Source organism: Lemur catta, chromosome 8 (assembly GCF_020740605.2).
Source record: "Lemur catta isolate mLemCat1 chromosome 8, mLemCat1.pri, whole genome shotgun sequence".
Classification (NCBI taxonomy): domain Eukaryota; kingdom Metazoa; phylum Chordata; class Mammalia; order Primates; family Lemuridae; genus Lemur; species Lemur catta.
In genome coordinates this window covers 80,459,993-80,482,660 of record NC_059135.1, presented here as the reverse complement: position 1 = coordinate 80,482,660, position 22,668 = coordinate 80,459,993, and the positions used below count along the sequence as shown (strand labels likewise).

The 22,668-nt window shown below is 33.5% G+C and overlaps 1 protein-coding gene across 1 annotated transcript in view; it reads right to left on the bottom strand.

Moving 5' to 3' along the window:
- Positions 1-22,668, bottom strand: part of LRP1B (LDL receptor related protein 1B) — a 1,757,623-nt gene that overhangs the window by 189,855 nt on the left and 1,545,100 nt on the right. Inside the window, exons 61-66 of the mRNA XM_045559136.1 lie at positions 17,363-17,551; positions 16,404-16,552; positions 10,840-10,933; positions 2,997-3,113; positions 2,761-2,880; positions 1,194-1,313 (exon numbers count right to left, since the gene is read on the bottom strand). Of these exons, the coding sequence (XP_045415092.1) occupies positions 1,194-1,313; positions 2,761-2,880; positions 2,997-3,113; positions 10,840-10,933; positions 16,404-16,552; positions 17,363-17,551 (789 nt within the window). The remainder of the gene's footprint in view (positions 1-1,193; positions 1,314-2,760; positions 2,881-2,996; positions 3,114-10,839; positions 10,934-16,403; positions 16,553-17,362; positions 17,552-22,668) is intronic.

Here is a 22,668-nt window from a genome sequence, read left to right as displayed (position 1 = left end):
TGAGAACATGCAAGATTTGACTTTCTGTGCTTGATTTATTTTACTTAACATAATGTTCTCCACTTTCATCCATGTTGTTGCAACAGGTAGTATTTCATTCTTTTTGTGGCTACATAATATTCCATTGTGTATATATATGTACCATAATTTTCTTTATCTGTTCATCTGTTGATGGACACTTAGGATGATTCCAAATCTTAGCTATTGTGAATAGTGCTGCAATAAACATAGGAGTGCAGATATCTTTTTGATACACTGATTTCCCCTCCTTTGTGTATATACCCAGCAGTAGGATTGCGGGATCTTATTAAAGGTTTCCATTATTTTCATTTTCCCCAGAAAAGTTAAATAAGAGTAGTGTGGAATCTAGCATATGCATTTAACACAATTCTATGAAGTCTGGAAGTCCTATCTTTAGTTTAGACAAATTTTGTCTTTTCTAATAAATTGCCAGATTAAATGCTTTTTGCTTCCAGGAATGCCAAATTGGCATATGTGTCCTTCAAAACAGCTTCAATTAAGGTTTAATAAATGTTGATAAAATGAATTACACATAGCAACTACTCTTCCTTTCTGTTTCAATGTTGAAATTTTCAAGATAGGATCAAATACACTAAGCAAAATGAACATATTCTCCATTTCTGCAATGTTAATTAAGGAATAATTATTTTAAACAAAATAAATTTAAGTGAAAAGATTAACATTTGAGAAACAAATGCTAACAAGTGATCACTTTCATCTACTGAAATAGAACAGATGCTTTTATCTTTTTTCCCCATTGTGCTTAAGAATGAAGAGTAATAATCATTGCATGAATAATCTTATGCACATAAGCAGAAAAATGATTTCAAGAAAAATATGAAAATAGTTTTTTTATTTCTGTTCATTAAATGCTAATACTACCATGTGCATTCTCTAGTATCAGAAGATGATGCTCTTACCCCATCTCTTTGATCTGTTATTTCTAAAATTTTGGGTTATACCAAGTAATACTTATTCTTCCATCTTAACACTCTATTTCTATTTTTGTAAAATAGAAAACTAAGTGTTTTATGACTTTATGGACACAGAGACAAAACTCTCATGTAAGAGCTTAGTTTCATCAGAATGGTGTTCGAATTTCTTTCACTGTGGCCATCTCAGATGTTGACACAAGTACCAGTGGATAAGACCCACTGTCACAAAACACTCACCACAGTTGGCCTCATCTGATGCATCCGCACAGTCTGGATCCTCATCACAAACCCACAGCTTGGAAATGCAATGTTTCGTAGTTTTACACTGGAAATAGTCTGGGGAACAGCTGTTTTCAGCTTAAGAGGAAAACATTTATTAAAATGTTTGGAGAAGAGCAGACATTTTATTTATAAAAAGCAATTATACAGATAAATGTTAAAAACGGTTTATTAAAAATGTATTGTCATTTAGTTACTAGGGCTCTGAAAGTGAGAAATTTTAACTTTTAGTTACCTGTGATGTACTTCTCATATCCTTTCCAGTAAAAGTAAATAAACAAAACATATTTCTGTAATGATGTATTGATAAAAATCAGATTTTTCAAAAAACTCTTGCTTATGTATTTCACTAGGTACTTGGAGACTAATTTTATGAACAAAGAATTCAGGGCCTTTCAAAATACATTTTTCCAGATAAATTTAAGAATTTATGCATCTGCATTTTTATAAATTTAAAAATACTAAAATTGTAAGACATTAAGTGAATGAGGAAATAAAAAGCATGAAATTTATCAAAATCTCCAGGAGTTGTGTTGAGTTTTGAGGGAAGAGAACATCCAGCTCAGACTGTAAACTGCATCACAAATCCTAGTCAGTTTAATGGATCAGCTTCTAGAATGGCCAACCATAAAGAACTGGTACTGACTTTATTCTGAATGCATCATCTTAATCAAATTGCTGGATGACTGCACATTATTTACTGATAAAAGTTTTAGAGGAATAAAATAAAACTTCAGCAAGACAGAAATGTTGACAGCAGTTCTGTTGAAAGCCTGAAACTTGACAGGTGTTCTAACCTTCACATCCTGTGTGTATGTGTGTGTGTGTGTGTGTGTGTGCACGCGCACATATATGCACATCTGCCTATGTGCATATATGCATATGGTGCAAACTCTTTTGCTTTTCATTTAATGTGGAATTTGATTTTTGGTGGAAGATGGAAATATGAGGTGAAAAGAATCAAAAAGGTTTTACTATTACTCTTTCAAGTATCCTGTTAAGATATATTAAATGGAATATTATTTACAATTTTGTTCAAGTAATTTTGTTAGGTTATTTTGCCCAGATTTTTTATGTCTCATCATAAGTTCAATATATATTTCACGGAAGAAAAATCTCTAATTAAATTAGAGTTGATTTCAAGTTACTAATTAATCAACAGAAGTAAATTACCCATAACTACTTAATATCAGCAAAAAAATCAATTTATAAAAAGCAAAAGAATAATCAACTGCAATGTCCTATTTGATGCTTCTCTTAAGGATGATGCAGATAACTGAATGTTGTCTGTGCTTGTCATAATTCCAAGTAGCTTTTAAAGTAAACATAATCTGTATGGTATTATTTATATAGGAGTTCTTAAATAATCTATTCCAATTGGCACCTACTTATACTATTTGACCATAATTATTGTTTTGTATTGTATCTACACTGTCTGAATTTATGGATCATAATAATAATTTTTGGACCAGGTTAAGATGGGAGTCAAAAGCAAGGCAAGGCAAAGCATTTTGAGGTGACTTACGACAGTCTCTTTCATCTTCCTCATCACCACAATCATCTTGTCCATTACATCTGAGGTTTATAGGGATACATTTTTGGTTCTTGGTACACTTGAACTGACCTGACAGGCAGACATGTGTGTCTAAATGACAGAGAGAACAAAATATCTGACCTAAGACCTGTGTCTGAATTTAAATCAGTGCAGACATAATCAGTTAATCAGATTTATGTTCTTTAGTTAGGAATTTAATCACCTACCACAGTTGAGTTCATCAGAATTGTCTCCACAATCATTCTCGCCATCACAGATGAAAGCCGGCAGGGCACAGAGTCCAGTCCCACACTGAAATCGGCCTGGCTGACATTTAAATTCAGCTGGAGGAGAAAACATGTAGGTATTGTAGAATGGCAAACTTAGCTCATGACTTCTTAAACAGAACTTTTCTGATATTCAAAATATCTATTATATTATTATATTAAACATATACAGGAACACAATGTGAATGACTCACATCTAGACAGCTGTTAGCTTCAGATGTTCAGCTGAGCCATGAGTAACTCAGATAACAGTTTATAAACTGATGGTAAGAGGGTAGGGATTAACAACATATAAACACACAAAAATTTTTTAAAATAAAAGTCTCCTCATTTCAATGAAGTGGCATTTAGCGTTAAGTTGCAGAGTGAAATTTATTGTAACACATATATTATTCCAATACCTTTTTTTAAAAAGTAATTTCTCCTTGATCACTTTGCTGGCTATGATGTGCCTATGATCTGTCCTCAGTGTGTATTCTCTAGCACTAATTAAAGCAAGTGCTTCCTGTATCTATCACATTTAAATCAAATTTATTTTGATATGTATTTCTGTAATCTTAATAATATAAGGATATTTTATAAAGAGCAAATATTTTGACATACAATACACATATTATGATAAGTCCCAAATGATAATGTATTTCCTTTTGCTATACTCTTTGAGTTTATATGAGGAATAATAATAAAGTAGGATCTATTGAGGAGCTACTCTGTATCATGAACTAGGCTAGATCCATTCACATACAATTATTAATTTAATCTCATCATAACCTTCTCACTTTGGCATCACCATGACCAATTTATGAACTTAGTTTACAAGTAAGTAAACTAGGTTTCATGAATATTAATATAATTCACCTAAGGATGTATTACTTGTAAGTTCCAGACTTGGATTCAAATCCACATCTAACTCTGAAATCTTCTCACAAACTATGTTGCTTGCAATAAAACACTTATCTTTTAACTAATGATACTAACGTATGTTACTAATCAATGACTTTGAGATTAATAATATGGTCTTTATTAGCTCAAGTCAGAGAATCAAACACTATTAAGTGATATTTTAAATTTTCTTTGTGAAATAAATTATGCTTTTATAGTTACAATATTAGTTAAAAATTTAAACATTCTTTAAAAAATAACTCAATATATGCTTCACTTCCATAGATTTAAGAGAGTTCTGAAGCATTGAAAGTCATTTATGTCCAATCTATAACATTTGTTAATTAATCATACTAAATATTTAAACTGAGTGATACATAATTTTCTCATACTTTAAAGATGTACATTTTCCTCTATTTCATTTTGCTTCTTTTTACTATTTCCTTTAATGTTTTTGCTATCAAAACAGCTCTCCCATAAAGACGGTTGCAACTGTTAAGGGAATGCTTGGAAATAACTGGGAAGCCCATCTGACCTTCGTATCTGCCTCTAGAATGACCCTAGGTGTATTACAAACTTATGATGCCAGAGAATTCTTGATGTATTACTGTTACCTACATTGATCTAAACAACATTATGTATGTTTGCAGATATGTGACCCTGAAATCAGGCTTTCCTTCCTTCTCAGGTGAAGTCATAGGAATTGCCAGTAGCTCTTAATATCTGCAAATGTTGATGACATAGCTACTCAAAAATGAAATTTACATACTCTACAGACTCATGCATATAATTTTTCATCTTACCATGCATGACTCTAAAATTAAAGTATCATGCCTGCAGATATTCAAATCTGTTAACCCATCAACTATAGATAAGTTTATTTTCTATGTTAAAGACCACAGAGATAATGACACTAACAAAATCATGTATGATTACCAGAAGAAAACATAGGGGAAAAGTTCCATTATATCGGTCTGTGTAAAAACTTTTTTAATTTGACCACAAAAGCATAGGCAACAAAAGCAAAAATGGGCAAGTAGAATTATATCAAATTAAAAATCATCTGCACATAGAAGGAAACAATCAGCAGAGTAAATAGATAACCTAGGAAGTAAAAGCAAATATGTGCAACCCACACATCTGATAAGGGGTTAATCTCCAACATATACAGAGAACACCAACCACTCAATAGTAAGAAAACAACCCAACTAAAAAAAAATGTGCTAAGGATTTGAATAGGCATTTCTCAAAAGAAGAAATAAAAATGGCCAAAAGTCATATGAAAAAATGCTCAGCATCACTCATCATCGAGAAAATCAAAATCAAAATCACAATGAGATATTACCTAACACATGTTAGAATGGGTATTGTGAAAAAGATGAAAGATAACAAGTGTTGGCAAGGATGTGGAGAAAAGGGAACTCTTGCACATCATTGGTAGAAATGTAAATTAGCACAGCTATTATGGAAAATAGTATGACGGTTCCTTAAAAAATTAAAAATAGAACAACCATGTGATCCAGCAATCCCACTACTGGGTAAATACAGACATATCTTGAAGATACTGTGGGTTTTGTTCCAGACCACCACAATAAAACTGATATTGCAAGTGAGTCACACACATTTTTTGGTTTCCCAGTGCATAAAAAATTATGTTTACACTGTAGTCTATGACATGTGCAGTGGCATTATGTTTAAAAATAATATGTATACCTTAATTAATAAATACTTTATTTCTAAAATATATTAATGATCATCTGAGCCTTCAGTAAGTGGTCATCTTGCTGGTGGAGGGTCTTGCCTGGATGTTGATGGCTGCTGAATGATCAGAATGGTGGTTGCTGGAGTTTGAGGTGGCTGTGGCAAGTTCTTAAAATATTAATAAGATGACAATTAAGCTTGCAGATAATTAAAAAAGGATTCCTTTCATGAAAAATTTCTCTGTAGCATGCAATGCTGTCTATAGCATTTTACCCGCAATAGAACTTCTTTCAAAATTGAAGTCAATCCTTTCAAATCTTGCCACTGTTAAAAAATTAATTTGTGTAATATTCTAAATTATTTCTTTTCAACAGTGTTCATAGCATATTCACCATAGGTAGATTTCATCTCAAAAAATCACTTTTTTTGCTCATCCAAAACAAGTAACTCCTCATCCATTAAAGTTCCATCATGAGATTAAAGTAATTCAGTCACATCTTCAGGCTCCACTTCTAACTCTAGTTCTCATGCACTTTCCACCACACCTGCAGTTATTTCTTCCATTGAAGTCTTGAAACCTTCAAAGGGATTTGTGAAGGTTGGAATCAACTTCTTCCAAACTCCTGTTAATGTTGCTGTTTTGACCTACTCCCATGAATCACAAATATTCTTAATGCCATCTAGAATAGTGAGTCCTCTCCAGAGTTTTTCAAATTGCTTTGCTCTGATCTATGAGAGGAAACACTATCTATGGAGATATAGCCTTATGAAATGTATCATCTCCATCAGAGCTCTCAGATGACCAGGTGCATTGTCAAGGAGCAGTAATATTTTGAAAGGAATCTTTTCCTCTGGGTAGTAGGTCTCAAAAGTGGGCTTGAAATAGTCAATAAACCATGATGTAAACAAAGTACTGTCATCCAGGTTTTGTTGCTCCATTTCTAGAGCACAGGCAGAGTGGGTTCATAATTCTTAAGGCTCATAATTCTTAAGAGCCCTAGAATTTTTGGAATGGCCAATGAGCATTGGTTTCAACTGCACTGACTTTTCCTCTCTAACTATGAAAGTCCTTCCTAGATGGTATCTTCTTCCAATATAAGGCTGTCTACATTGAAAATCTGTTGTTTAATGTATACCCTTTCCTCAATTATCTTAGTTAGATCTTCTGGATAACTTGCTACAGCTTCTATATCAGCATTTGCTGCTTGATCTTCTACTTTTATGTAATGGAGATGTTTTCTTTCATTAAATCTCATGAACCAATCTCTGTTAGCTTCAAACTTTTCTTCTGCAGCTTTCTCATATCTCTCAGCCTTCACAGAATTTAGGAGGTTTAGGGCTATGCCTTAAATTAGGCTTTGGGTTTTGGCAGCTTTTTGATGCCAGGGACTAGTTCTGTGGAAGACAATTTTTCCACAGCCAGGGTGGGGGTGTAGGGGGTGGGGGGCTATGCTTCTTCACCTCAGCTCCACCTCAGATCGTCAGGTCTTGGATTCTCATGAGGAGCACACAACCTGGATCCCTCACATGTGCAGTAGGCAGTGGGGTTTGATCTCCTATGAGGGTCTGATGCTGCTGCTGATCTGACTGGGGTGGGGGTGGGGGCCCAGGTGGTGATGCAAAGGATGGGGAGTGGGGAGTGGGAACAGCTGTGGCTGTGGGTGCAGGCTGGACTTCACTTAAATGCCTGCCACTTACCTCCTGCTGTGCAGCCCACCTGGTTTCTTTTGAGCTGGTCTGTGGCTGGGCTGGGGGTTGGGGACCACTTCACAGGAATATTGTGGATGGTTTGATGTTCTGTCCAGACCATTGAAACTTCCTCCATATCATCAAGAAGGCTGAGCTTTCTTATTTTTTATGTGTGTAGCACTTTTAACTTCCTTCAAGAACTTTTGCTTTGCTTTTACAACTTGGTTAACTGGTGCAAGAGGACTAGTTTTCAGCCTGTCTCAGTTTTTGACATGACTTTTTCACTAAGCTTAATCATTCTTAGCTTTTGATTTAAAGGGAGAGACATGCAATCCTTCCTATCACTTGAATACTTAGAAGCCATTGTAGGGTTATCAACTGGCCTAATTTCAATATTGTTGACTTAGGGAATAGGAGGCCCAAGCAGAAAAAGAACCAGGGGGAATGTCCAGTCAGTGGAACAGTCAGAACACACCCAACATTTATCAATTAAGTTTTCAGTCTTTTATGGCATGGTTAGTGGTGCCCTAAAACAATTACAATCATAATATCAAAGAACACTGACCATAGATCACTATAACAGTTATAATAACGATGAAAAAGTTTGGAAAATCTCTAGAATTAACAAAATGTGACACAGAGACATGAATTTACAACATGCTATTGGAAAATGTTGCCAATAGACTAGCTTGACATAGCATTGCCACAAACGTTCAGTTTGTAAAAAACATAATGTCTGCAAAGGACAATAAAACAAAGTGCAATAAAATGAAGTATGCCTGTATATTTTTAAAAATTAAAAATCAGTATGTTGAGAAGATATTTCCATTCCCCTGTTTAGTGCAGTTTTATTCACAATAGCCAAGATATGGAATCAACCTAAGTGCCCATCAACAGATGAACGAATAAAGAGAATGTAGAATATATACACAATGAAATACTATTCAATCTTTAAAAAGAAGTAAATTCTGTCATTTATGACAGCACTGATGAACTTGGAGAACATTACCATCAGTGAAATAAGCCCAGCACAGAAAGGCAAATACTGTATGATTTCCCTTATATGTAGAATCTAAAATAGTCAAACTCATAAAGCCATAGAGTAAAGTAGTGGTTATCAGAGGCTAAAGGTTGGGGGAATTGGGAAGATACTGGTCAAAAGACATAACATTTCAGTTAGGCAGGATAAATTAGTTCAAGAAATCTATTGTATATCATGATTACTGCAGATAAAAACGATGTATTACATTCTTGAAAATTGCTAAGAGAATAGATTTGAAGTTTTCACACCACAAAAAATGACAAGTATGTGAGATAATGCGTATGTTAAACAGCTTGATTTAGCTATTCCACAATATATACATATATCACAACATCATGTTGCACACCTTAAATATATACAAGTGTTACGTGCCAATTTAAAAAATACATAAATAAATAAATATAGATATTAGTATTTAATCAGGATAAGGGTCATACCGAAGCTCTAAAATTTTAGATGTCTCTTAAGACACTACAGTAGTATTTGATCACCATATATCCTGAAAGATGGAAAATGTGAAAACCTCATTATACTAAATCTTCAGTTAATTTTTCAAATCAATATGGTTCTAGTATAAAATTTGAGTAAAGATTAAAATTAGAGTTCAGGAGCTGCAAATATTTTAGAAGGAAAAGCATTAGGTGATGTTGACTTTCTCTGTAGGTCACTGTGAAATTTTCTCAAAGAAGAGTAAATTTGGGCAGGAAGGGTCATCTTCTTAACTACAGCTCTAAATTGATATGTTCATCTTTGTTTATTTCTATAAATTACAAAAATAAGTTCTATTTATTTTAGTTATTATAGAAAATTCACTTTAATGTGGAGAAAGTAATAACTTTATTTTAATAAGTGAATCTCATTAAGGTCACCGAAATAATTTCTCGTTCCTTTGATATTCCTTTTAATGCAGTGATAAAAATAATAACAATTCAAGCATAATATTATACCTATTCCATACAGATACTCCTCTTTATATGTTTTCTTTTTTTTTTTCTTTTTTTTTTTTTTTTTTGAGACAGAGTCTCACTTTGTTGCCCGGGCTAGAGTGAGTGCCGTGGCATCAGCCTAGCTCACAGCAACCTCAAACTCCTGGGCTTAAGCGATCCTACTGCCTCAGCCTCCCGAGTAGCTGGGACTACAGGCATGAGCCACCATGCCCGGCTAATTTTTTTTTGTATATATATTTTTAGTTGGCCAGATAATTTCTTTCTATTTTTAGTAGAGACGGGGTCTCACTCTTGCTCAGGCTGGTCTCGAACTCCTGACCTCGAGCGATCCACCCGCCTCGACCTCCCAGAGCTAGGATTACAGGCGTGAGCCACCGCGCCCGGCCTATATGTTTTCTATCATAGTGAAAGAACTTTATTTAAAAAAAAATCAAAGAGCAACGAACCTTTCAGAAACACATGGATTATATTAAAAAAGCAGTAACTTTTATAACATCGTTCCTTCACTTTGAATTCATTACTTACTGCTTTCAGACATATAAACTATGTGAAACAACTTCAATTGTGTGATAGACATGGTAGTGTCCAGAGAAATGAAACACAATTTATCTAAGTAACTATCTAAAGACCCCAAATTTGAAACAGTTTTATAATTAGGTGGTGAAAATTCTACAGCACACAGTAGCTAGCTTTTAGGAAGACAGTACACTGTCTTTTTTCAGTGCAAGCCTAAGGATCTTGAACTCAATTGTCAAGGCCCAATCATGGTGATCATCCAGTGGGATGTTGAGGGAATTATCATGATTGACTACAAGCATCTTCAACTTGACAGGACAGTATTGGAGTGACCTATGGAGTGAACTATAAAAGGCTATCAGGAAAAGTCTACTAACTGTCCATTGCAACCAAAGTTACCAATGATTGCTAAAAATGTAACACCTAACCATGCCAATCACAGTCAGATGTCAAGACATAATTAGTAGTCACTTTACGGCAATTGCTAAGAACATATTATTAAATTGCCTAACAGTAACCTAATGATTTGTATTGGAAAAATCTTACTTTTAAAGGATTTTCAGGATTTTAATGCTGACAGAGAAGTTGAGAGATTATATCCCCTAAAGGTGCAATTTTAGTCACTAAGTGGCATTCTGAAAACTTGCCCATTTTTGCTTCCAATTTGTTGATATATTAAGCCAAAAGCATGCTGGTGCTGTTTATTACTGTACTGATCACTACATGAAGTAAGGTATTTATTCTACAAGCAGTCAAATTTGAGAAAAAAAAAAAAAACTAACAAAAACTGCTGATAGCATCATTCCAAATACAACAGTTATCAGAGACATACCCAAAACATTGCAACAAACTTTGTTGTATTTTTAAATATTGACATATAAAACCTTTTTATTTCAATTTTGGAAATGTATCAGAAGGCAATAATTTAGATCTAGCTTCAATTCTTCCGTGTCTGGGGTGTAAAGAACTCTAAACTCTGTATTACAGCATTTGCTAATATACTCACGACAGTCATCAGGTTCATCAGAGCCATCGCCACAGTCATCCACAGTGTCACATTTCCACCAGAATGGAATACATTTATCGGTTTTGCAACGAAACTTTAAAAAAAAAAAAAGGAAAAAAGTGTTAAAGAACTCAACACACATACAATGGATATTCAAAAATTCACCAGGGCAGTGCAGCCTAGCCCACTCTCTTGCTGCAAATGTGAACAATAGGGGCCTTAGACAATAGGGAATAAATGCCCAACATGCCACAGAATGATCTGCCAGGAGAGCACACTGTTCAGGAAAACCTGCCGAGGTTTCCTGTGCATACAGACAAGCTCACTCGTTTACATGTTGTCTAGGGGGATACTTGTACACTACAGCAGCAGAGTTGAAGAGTTGCCACAGAGACCCTGTGGCTCGAAAAGCCTACAATATTAATATTCACTATCTGGATCTATACAGAAAAAGTTTGGCAAACACTAAATAGGCCTAAAAATCATCACGAATATTAGGAAGAAATATCAAGTTGAATTAATTTGGTTAATTTCAATTAATTTAATTTAATTGGATTTTCTTAGAAATGTTGGGCAATTCAATTAACATCTCTCATCCTGTGTTCTTTAGCCACCAAATGAGAAGCTGAACATAATTTGGAGGATCTTTTCTAGCACAGTCATGCTGTGATTCCATAAAATTTCCTGAACACTAAAAATACTGCCTTTAGCCATAATGAGTATCTGCCCCATATAAATCTTAAGAATGTTTCTTTAAGGCAGTTGAGGCCAATAGAGGCCTTTCCAGTTTTTAGAAATATTAATAAATATATATATATTTATGTGATAATTTTTTTAAAAGATAAAAATAAAGCTCAATAGCCTTTTTTGCTGACTTTTTAAAAATAAAAGCACAGAAGAAAACTATTTTAATAAAACTTATTTTCTAGATTACTTTAAAAAATATTAAAATATTTATTTGTATGTTTTATTTGTTCATCCTTTCCATTTAAAACAGCTAAATAAATAGTAATAAGAAAGGTGATAATTCTATTATTTATAGGAATAGAAAGTTTAACTCCTCCCTATTAAAATTAACTATCAAGTCATTTCTCTATCAACCATAGAGAAAGTAGTTGGAATCCTTATATGGTAATATTTACTTATAGGCTATTTAGCACATAGGTGACTAGATACTAGAGAAAAAAATTCATGAAGATATTATCACATATTACTTTTATGAGGAAGATGACTTGAACCCAAATTCATCTCCTGAGACTGAGCACAGAACTATCATTCCTTCCAAAGTCACTACTGGCCAACTGTACACAGTGACCAGGAAAGCTCAGTTAACTTATTATTTAGTGATCTGTGACCAGAAACTAATTCCTTTCTTAGCAACATTCATATAGAAAAAACTAAAGAAAATTACACTTTCCATACAGAGAACACATGTATCTGAAGTAGCTGCCCTCAAAAGATTCGCTTTATTTTTTATATTATTTATTTCAGCTTATTATGGGGGTACAAAATTTCAGGTTATATATATTGCCCATGTCCCGCCCATGCCCCCGAGTCAGAGCTTCAAGCGTGTCCATTCCCCAGACAGTGCACATCGTACTCATCATGTAGGTATACACCCATCCCCTCTCCCCACCCCCCACCTCTGTCCGATACCCAGTTGGTGTAAATTATTAAAACCAAGCAATAAAGTTTAGTCATTTTTTCTTTTACTATCAAATTATTTTCTTCTTTATTTTAATAGAATTCAGTGAAAAGCATATATTACACAATATTCATCTGGAATTGAAACCGTTAGTCTAATAATTTTCTAAAAGTTATTAATTTTCTTGCGGAAGCATTTATGTAGTAATCTCCACGTGAGTGACTGATGGCAAGTTGGCATTTATCTTAGCATATTACGTATAAAAAAGATTTGTGACAGAAAAATATAGCCTGTGATCAGTTAGCTCTAAGGACAATGGATTACCAATCTAAGAGTTTGTCCAATTAAAATACTATTACTTTCCTCAAATAAGAGATAATTTAGTGTTAGCTTTTGCTAAACCTGTCTAGACATCATGGAGTTGATTCAGGATAGATTTATATTATTTTTTAAAACATGAGAGTGGATTTTTCTTACAGTGGCAATATGGGAGGTAACAGAGCACTATAAATCCAAGGGGAGATCTAACTGCTCAACTGATTTTTCCACATAGCCTATAGTCATGTCTGTTGTGGTTTTTCATAAATTACCAGAGGAAAAGAAATTACCTTTATAGATAGTGACTGTCTGGGGATACGAGGGAAAGCAATTGCCCTGAACATTAAATATTTCCAGTCATTACAGAGTATCAAAGCACATTAGTTAAGAGGGCTTCAGGCCTCCTGAGCATCGTCAAAGTCTTCCAAATCATGATTGGAAAAACTTAAAATATATATTTGTAAAGTTCACTAAATATGTCTGATTTACATAAACACCAACTGTTGGAATTATATATAACATGATGACTTAGCTTTCCATTTCATTTTTAATAAGAACATAAAAGGGTTTCAAGTTAAGGTAAGGCCAGGGTGAAATATACATATCACATCACTTTTCATTCTAATCAACATTTTATTCTCAGAAAAAAATCTATTTCATGTTTGGGCTTTGTTTATTCATACTTAAGTTCAGAAACTTAAAAAAAGATTATTACTAAATATAAATATAAAGCATTCTTCATGGTGTTTTCCAAGACTAATATCACCATAAAATAAATTGCAGACCACGATTATTACCCACAAGAAGAAGCTATAAAGAAACTGCTAAATACATGTCTTTTAATATGAATATAAAGATAAAATGCAAATCCCATGTAGTGAAACATGAAATGTCTTTCACTTCAAAGCTAAATAAAGCCATTTCTATCTTATTATAATGATTTAAATTAAATATTTGAAATGATTAGTGTTATAAGAATTGGATTTAATCTTGATTTTTATCAGATTCTCAGACTATATTTTTAATCCTAACAATTCTTATTGGCATGATTTGCCTATATTATTTTTCAAAAAATCAATTCTATTTTGGGGATATGTCATTGGTTGGAATCATTAGACAATGAATCAAAATTCTTCAGTAAGAAAAAAATAAAAACACAGCATTTTCATCTGAATGCTTAATGGTATGATTCTGAACTGCCAAGATCATTTGCTTCATTTAAATGTCCACTTTACCGAAAATTGTGTTTCTAGAAACTGATTTTTCTCCAAGAAGTGTGCAGTAGATGATTTTTCCTCTCACAAGATGGGAACAGAATCACAGGTAAAATGGCTGCATTCACCAAAAGACTTACAGGGATTATATTATAACTAATGGATTGTGTTAGCTATTATTCATTTTACTGAAGATGAAACAAATGAAATGATAACTCCTTTTTTTTTATTTCTCAAAAGTATGGTATACCTACATAATGAGTATGATGTGCACTGTCTAGGGAATGGACAGGCTTGAAGCTCAGACTTGGGGGGGGTGGGGGGACATGGGCAATATATGTAACCTGAACTTTTGTACCCCCATAATAAGCTGAAATAAAAATATATATATACATCTGTTACATATTTGGGTTTGTTTGCTCTGTCGTGCTATTGTTGAAAATTTTTTAAAGCTCATGATAAAAACTATTAGAGGTATTTGAAAAATTATAAATATTTTAGTCTTGTGATCATTTATACCAAATTGGGAAACAATTTTATCATATAAATAATACTTTCAGGTTGACTTGGGATTTCATTTAATTGACTAATCAGATTTTTTTGGCATTGAATAAATATAACTACAGATTTTCTTATAAAATATTTTGAAAGATTTTCTTCTTGTTTTGCCTATAGCAAGGCTGATGTTCTACAACCTATGTCTTGCTATTTGAGATGTTCATCTGTGTTTCAAAGCATCTTGTGGCTTTATTCTATTTTCAGTTGGCTATGGAGACACATTACACTGTAGTGGCTGAGGCAAGCATCATCTCTACTGAGTCAGCAATGGCCTCGGCCTTGGGCCCCAGCAGACTGATTCATGGATCACTCCAGAGCAAGGGACCAAAGATTATTTCAGAACAATCTGGAGGTTAAGCTGGAAATTTGACTAAACAGAACCACAGCAATTATATTTTAAAATATAAGAAAGTATGATTTCTCCCTTAAATTTTACCAAGAAGAATATTTAGGTTGCTGATTTTATCTCTCATAGTGACTTGAATTTCCAATTCTTTAAAAAGAATGTTTTTCTTTCCACAAATACTCAGGAAATTATAATTAGAACAATACACTTTGTAAAGAAAGCGGAATCTATGGCTTTGCTTTCAACTGACATCAGAATCTCTTGATGGCAGCTCATACTAATTACACACAGATTCTTTTAAGTATATTCCAGTTGCATTAGAGGGCAAGGGTAATAATAACAACATCTAATATGTACCAGAAACAATGGCCTGGGAATATTATCATCTCATTTAAAAGAGGAGAAAACTGAGGCACCAAGCAGTTGAGTAACAAACCCAAGGTAACCCAGCCAGTTTAAAGCGGAGTCAGGGTTCTGATCACAGTGAGTCCGGCTTCAGCATCTATGCTCCTAACCACTTCACATACTGACTCCCTGGAAAAGGTCTGATCTCTTACTTTCATACAATTCTTTCCTGTATGATACTCATAGGTGTAATCTGAGAGGCAGGCTGAACTAATACTAGCTTCTCCATTTTGAAGATAAACACACTCTAAGAGAAATCCAGTCTCTTGCCATGAAGTCACTGCTAGTAAGTGGAAAACCAGCAAATTCAAAACTTGGAATTCTAAAAATAAAGGTAGTCATTTTAAAAAAATAAAACATACTTTCTTTGACAATTTTATCTTAAATCACACAAGATAGTGACTCAAATGTAACAAAGGCCAGTTTTATAATGTTATATGACTATTGTTCAAAACTAGAAAGAAACAAAATTAAGTCCATGCAATTACCACTAAGTAGAAAATTTAACTTCTGGGATACCTTCACCTGAAAATAATTAAGTTTTAATGAAAGAGAGGTTTCAGAAGGAGATTATTTTGATCATATAATGTTTTAATAAAATAGTAGAGAATTACTCTCTATCCAATTTATCTTTTCCATATCACTGGCTCTGAGAAATGTGAGAGAGCAGAGGCAGTGACACAGGGCAGATTAGCTCGGAAGATTTCTTGCCCTGTTTAAACTCCACCTACCTTTGTCTACCCTATGCCTCAATCATCTGGCCTTCTTGATATAAACAAAATCTACTCTGGTGCTGCTGCTGCGCCCACTTAGGATTTGAAGCATTATTCTGTGTGGATCTGTGTAAGAATGGTTTTCATTTTTATTTCCTTTTTGGCCTCTGTTTGTACTTCCTAATGCCTAAGGTCTCGTTTTGCCGATATGCATTAAATTGCTTTTCCCTCACTGTGTGACCATCTCTACAATACATGGAATGACCATTCAGTGTCATGACAAACAAACACAAACAAATTCAAGCAAAATTTTTATAACAACTTGCCCATACATCCCATGGGATGATTTCCAGAACTCCACTCACCTGACTGGCTGTGCAGTTGGATAAGCAAGTCCTGTTATCAGCTGCAAGATAGAAGTTGGTGGGACAGGCACAGGTGTGGGTCTTTCCAGGGGCTAAAAGGCACAAATGACTGCAACCACCGTTATTTATCATGCAGAGATGTTTTGAGACTACAGACAAGAGAAAGAAAAAACAGTAACAAAACAAGATAATCATGACTAATAACATAACATGGAATCAGAGGTAGAACATTAAAGCTTCATAACTTGTATTTGAATAAATCTTTGTAATCAAGAACTCATCAATTTATAAATATAATTTTGTCACAAATGGTACTCATTGTCCAATGACATTGATTTTACCATTAAATAATTTAAGGGGTGCACTTCTACAAAAACAAGGATTTTAGTAGGAAAAATTGTCCATCAGAAAAATAGAGACTGGAAGCATTTTGGATGAAGACATACATATGTTCAGAAATATAAATGTAAAATAAAACAATGAAACAATGATCTACAACTACTCGTACAGTGACTTTGCTTTATAGGCCAGACAGGGTTTTTTAGCAAGATGATCAAAATTTTATTTCATAAGGCCTGATAGAATTCCTATTAGACATATGCTTAAGCAAACTTGATATATTTGTCATTTTTAGAACCCTAGAGCTAAATGTAATTCCTTCTACCCAGCATTCCAGAAACTAAGAATCCTATAACTGTTTTGTAAACAAACTATTTCAAGAACGCAGTCTTCACTTCCCTGACTACATTTATTATTGTCATTTTAGCTTAATATGATTTGAACAAATCAATAATTCTTTGTGCTATTATTGAGCGTCTGATAATGTCCCTTAATGCTAAATAATGAAATCTGGTAATCTTTTTCAAAAATAACATTACACTTAACCTTGAAAGAATCAAAAATGGAATGTTACTGAAAGATGTTGATGCATTTATGGAAATCATGGAAAGAATAATTACCATCAGGTTGTCTATAAGAATGATACACCTGGATATCTGTGATGGCATGCCATGAGTTAATCAGTGAGAGTCTGTCTGCTCCCGATGTTTTATGGGCACGGCTGAGTGACTTGGTTTTCCCATCAGTCCAGTAGATGTAGTCTTCAAACAATGTTAGTGCAATCACCCCTGGAATATCTTGATTAGGGACTGTAATAGGAGATGGTAAGATTAATGTTCAGTCTTGGAAGACTGCCAGTTAAAATATTCAATACTACATGGGCTGACAGATACAACTGCTACAGAACTTCGTGTGAATAATTGCTGTGACAACCTGTCAGGCCAGCAAGGTTCTTTATTACCGGTTAAGAGAATGCAGGATTGGACACAGGAGCTCGCTTTGCTCAGATTTAGCTTGGTTTAACCACTGGGGGAAACAAAAGTGAATGTGATCCTGCTCACCATTAAAGGCTGCTTCACCAGAAACAAATAACATCCAACATTTTAAAATTAACAATTGGTGTGGGGAGATATATATACACACACACAAATATCCATCAGGTTGTTCTTAAGATCTAAATCTAAAGGTCATTGTCCTTTTTTCCCATGTTTAAAATGACTAAATTATATATCCAGGATAAAATATGTCTACTACCTGGAAATAAAGTGACTATAAAACTACTATAAACCATTTTAGTCATTGAGATTTTATGAGCACTTTTACTTAAAAGATGAACTGAGATGGGGTAGAGGGAAATAAGTATGGTGGATAGCAGATTTAACAGTCATGAAACTGTTTGGCTATAGATTTTAAATTGTTTTATAATTATAACTTCTACTGGTTAAATGTAAACAAAAGATTGCACATCACAAATGTGAGTTATTCTTTCAAGAGATTCTAAGGTCCTATCAGGCAAATAAGATGTAAAAATCTGGTGGTTTGGGGTTAAGTAATTTTAAATAGTGATAGAGTTTTCTTTGTGCTTCTAGTTTCTCAAACTTGTTAAATAATCAGTAAATTAAGAAAATAAAAACTTTCCAACCTGTACAAACATTTTGTGTATTTCTCTGTATTAATTTTCAGATATACTTTTAGAAGTTCTGAGAAAAAGTTCAGTAACAAACAAAATGTACTGTAATTCTAGTAATAGGTACTTAACAGGTATTTTTTCATTAATTAGATTTTAATGACTGAGAATTAAAGTTTGGCATATTCTTCATGCAGTAGTACCTGAAAAACTATTAGAATTTCAAATAAAATTCACTCTTTCTAGGGAAGTTTATAGTCTTATTTTTAAAATGCTGGGTTAAATTGTCAACTAAAAGAAGACATTTTAAATCTATTGACTTGTTATTTTTATTCAGATAGGCCAAATGTGATCAGAGAATTCACTATGACTCAGAAACAATGGAAATAAAAGAATTAAAATGAGAATCCTCAAAATAGGTGATATGTTAAATCAAATATCATCTAGCCAGAAATTCATCTCAGAACAAATATTATGCATATGAAAAATGTAAAAAAAACAGATGTTCACGCTTTAGATGTTTTCAATTTTGATGCAAAAATCCAGATTTACACACAACTTAATTGTCTGTGTACTCTTGTAGATGTGGAGACCATGACTAAAATAAGTGGAATTGGAAAGAAGAGTGAAAAAAACAGTCTACTATAGTGAATCAGGTCTGAGCTATTTATACAAACTATTCCCATCCTCGACTTTTTGCTGTATAAATTCATTCTAAAGAAACAAAATAAATGTAGCAAAATGTTAACAACTGGTTAAATCTTGCTGATGGATGATCATGATGAGTCTTTTACCTTAAACGTAGGTTTGGAAATTTTCAGATAAAATAAAAATTTAAATAAAATATTGAAAGACTCTAAAACATTTAATTCGGATCTCTTTCGATGCAAAGGAAGTAATTATATCATTAACTCTGGGCTCAAAGAAATTAATCATCACTTCCAAAAATCTCAGCCCACAGAAAGAGTCAAATAACTTTTGTGAAAAATGTAGTTATAGTAAGAATTTCACAATTAGCATTTGAAAAGTAGCAATCTTTTTTTTGTTTTAACTATTCAGCAGTAACTATAGCTGATATTTATTAAGCACTGGGGTTCTGTAGAAGTATGCCAGTGGTTCTCAATGGGTGGGAAAGGCAATTTTGCTTTTTTATTCACCTTATTTCATTTAATACTATCAACATCTCTGTTGTGCAGCAGTAGACTTTACTTTGCAGATGAGGAAACTAAGGAGAAAACTAAGATCTGGAAAACTTAAATAAAAGAGGAATGGAAAAGCCAGTAAATGAAAATACTGGTATTTAAATCTTAGCTCCTCTGGCTGCTGAGTTCTTAGTCACTTTAGCATCCTCGCACTGCTTTTAAGAAAGCTGGTTTTGTAGGGTAGAGTACGTAAAGCAATGGTGCTAATTTCATAAACTCCATATGGAAGTCAGATTGTTTAATTACTTGATTGCAATTGCATAATATATGATTTCCAGGCATGGGACAATTTAAACACTGGACAAGTATTAAGTAGTGATCACAGAAACTTCTGTTATCAAATAAATACTAAACATTTATGGGGATCAGAAAGGTGAACTATTATTTCAGAATAAAGATGGCACATAGCTGAATGTACAGAACATGTAGAAAAGTCAGGACAAAGTAAATTAGTCCATTTGCCTAAAGTGACCATCTTTTTGATTCAATTCCTTGTTTGACAATGGCAGTAAAGACCAGACAGTCACTAGCAGCTCTATAATCCTACTCCAGGCCTGCTGATTTGACCAATGCTTACTTCCCAAACAATATAGAACACAACTACCAAAGTATTTGCTGTAGGAAAAAAAAGTACAAACACCAACTTGTATTAACAAGGGAAAACTTAGTCTCATACATCTAACTCTTGGTTGACTATATGAAGCTAGTCTTCTAAGAGATAGTGACTATCTCCTTAATATCACAAACAATATTAAGGAAAATCAAACAAAATGAAAAAAAAATTAGATGAAAAATCTTCACATATTGCCTTTTTGGGGATTTAGCTCCTAACTTGGTAGTATGCTTCATTTCCTCTTTAGATCTAAATCTCTTCCACAAGAGTTAATTGATTATCTGCTTAAGCTTCTGTGAAAAAATTGCCATATATCAACTGCTAAATGATAAATGTAAATAAGTGAATGTTGTGTTTATTTTTCCATCAATATATGAAGAGTTCAACCCTTGAGATTAAATGAGAAGATGTTCTGAGCCAAAGGAGAATATATTTTGGTACAAGAAACTTTCCTTATTCTGAATGAAGACAAAAGTTGTTTATTTTTGATTGTCTATTTTTATGTTATACATATGTATGTATATATGCATATACATTTATGTGTATTACAATAAGAAAGATCTATTACAATGTAATTTGGCAGTGCTGTGGGTTGAATGTATCCCCCAAAAGTTCATGTGTTGGAAACTAATTACCATTGTAACGGCATTAGAGCGGGGTCTTTAAGAGGTGATTAGTTCATGAGGGCCTTGACCTCATAATAAGTTATTGCTATTATAATGGAGATGGGTTAGCTATTGTAGGAGTTTGGCCCCCTTTGTTTCTGTGTTTCATGTGCTCTTGCCCTGTCTTGAGCATGCTCTCTGGTCATGTGATGTCCTTCAGCCATGGTAAGAAACTTGTCAGATGCCCAAACCATGCTCTTGTGTTTCCCAGCTCCAGAACCGTGGACCACATAAATTTTCATTATAAATTAGCCAGTCTGTGGTATTCTGTTACAGTAGCAGAAAACAGACTAAGACAGGCAGTAAGTGGAGCTGACAAAATTTAAACGTGGAAAGTGAGAGTACAAGGGCAACTTTTAAGAAACAAACTCTTACTGAGAAATGGTTAACTTTAGGGAAAAAGTAGTCAATGTTTCCTCAAAATGATGATGTCTGTCCTTTTTAAGAGAAAAATTGTAGGACCAGTTGTCCTGTATAAAACTGCATTTGTTTAATTAAATAAGAAATGTGAAAAGTAAATTTAAGAAATATTTCATTTATGGGTATTTAGTAGACACACAAAAGATGAGAAAAACAGAACTGCTGTGTGGGCTGTAGTTTAGCAGGTACTTATTATATATTTAAAGCCTATTTCAAAGCTGCTTACTGTATTTAGGTCTCTATTCTGTATAACAGCATTATTTGTTGTACTGTTTCCAGCATTCCACTCAAGCGCTAGTTTCCTAATTTCTTTTTCATAGACTATGTCTTTCAGAAGAAAGGAGTTCATATTTGGCAAAAAAAATAAATCAAAGAAATACTCCCTTGTGGAGTTTTTCCCTTTGAGTAAAGCTGGATGCGATCCTGCTTCCCATTTGCCCTCACGACAAATGGAAAAGGTTGCCATCCAGAATATGTTTTTAACTTACCTGTTGTTGCCTCACAGCTAGACATACTCTACTACAATACTCTTGATTATTCATTTTTTGGATAGCATTTAGCATGCTAAGCAAGTAGATTCCTGGATAATATCAATCTAATTTTACATTTCTGACTAATCTTCTTTAAATACTTAGGAACAAAATGTACCAGTTAACACAGTTCTCATCCTTTGTTGAGTTAAAAATCCCATAGTTGGTGTCATGGGAGGATATGACATTGGAATACTGGCAGATTTGACATGGCTTGATACGTTGGGTTAGTACTAAGATAGACATTTTTCCAGTAATACTCTATTTTTCCCTTATTTCCCCTCCAAGATTTGCTTTAAGGATCTAAATCCTATTTTAAAATATTACTTTATGCACCCAAATTCCAGTAATTTATCATTTAAAATGACTTTAGCAATATTTTCAAAAGTAAAAAATGAAAAGCTATAGAATGCAACCACCATATTCTATAATCATTTTTATAAAGAAATCAAGATTGCAGAGTACCTTGAGTTTAGAATTGATTTATTTGAGTTATAAAGAGTTTATGTATTGATTGAAAGGAAATATCTAAACAATCAGTGATCTCTTAAGGTCAACTTAGACCTCAGTCTGTGAATGACTATGTTTGGAAGGTTGAGCTCCTAAAACTTGAATGTTAACAAGCATAAGAAATCAAAGATTAAAACCTACATCTTTTACATTTTAATATATTTTAAGAGTCTCCCACTTTTTAAATTTTTCTCTGTGCCATTATCCCAAGTAAAGGCTCACATCCTCTCACACCTGAAGTATTGCAAAATTATTCTAACTTTTCTACTTATTTTAATCCCTTCCAATCTCTTGATATCAGTCAAGTTTGCTGCAGTAAATGGAAAATACTTCTTTAAATGATAATTGAAGAGAGTTTA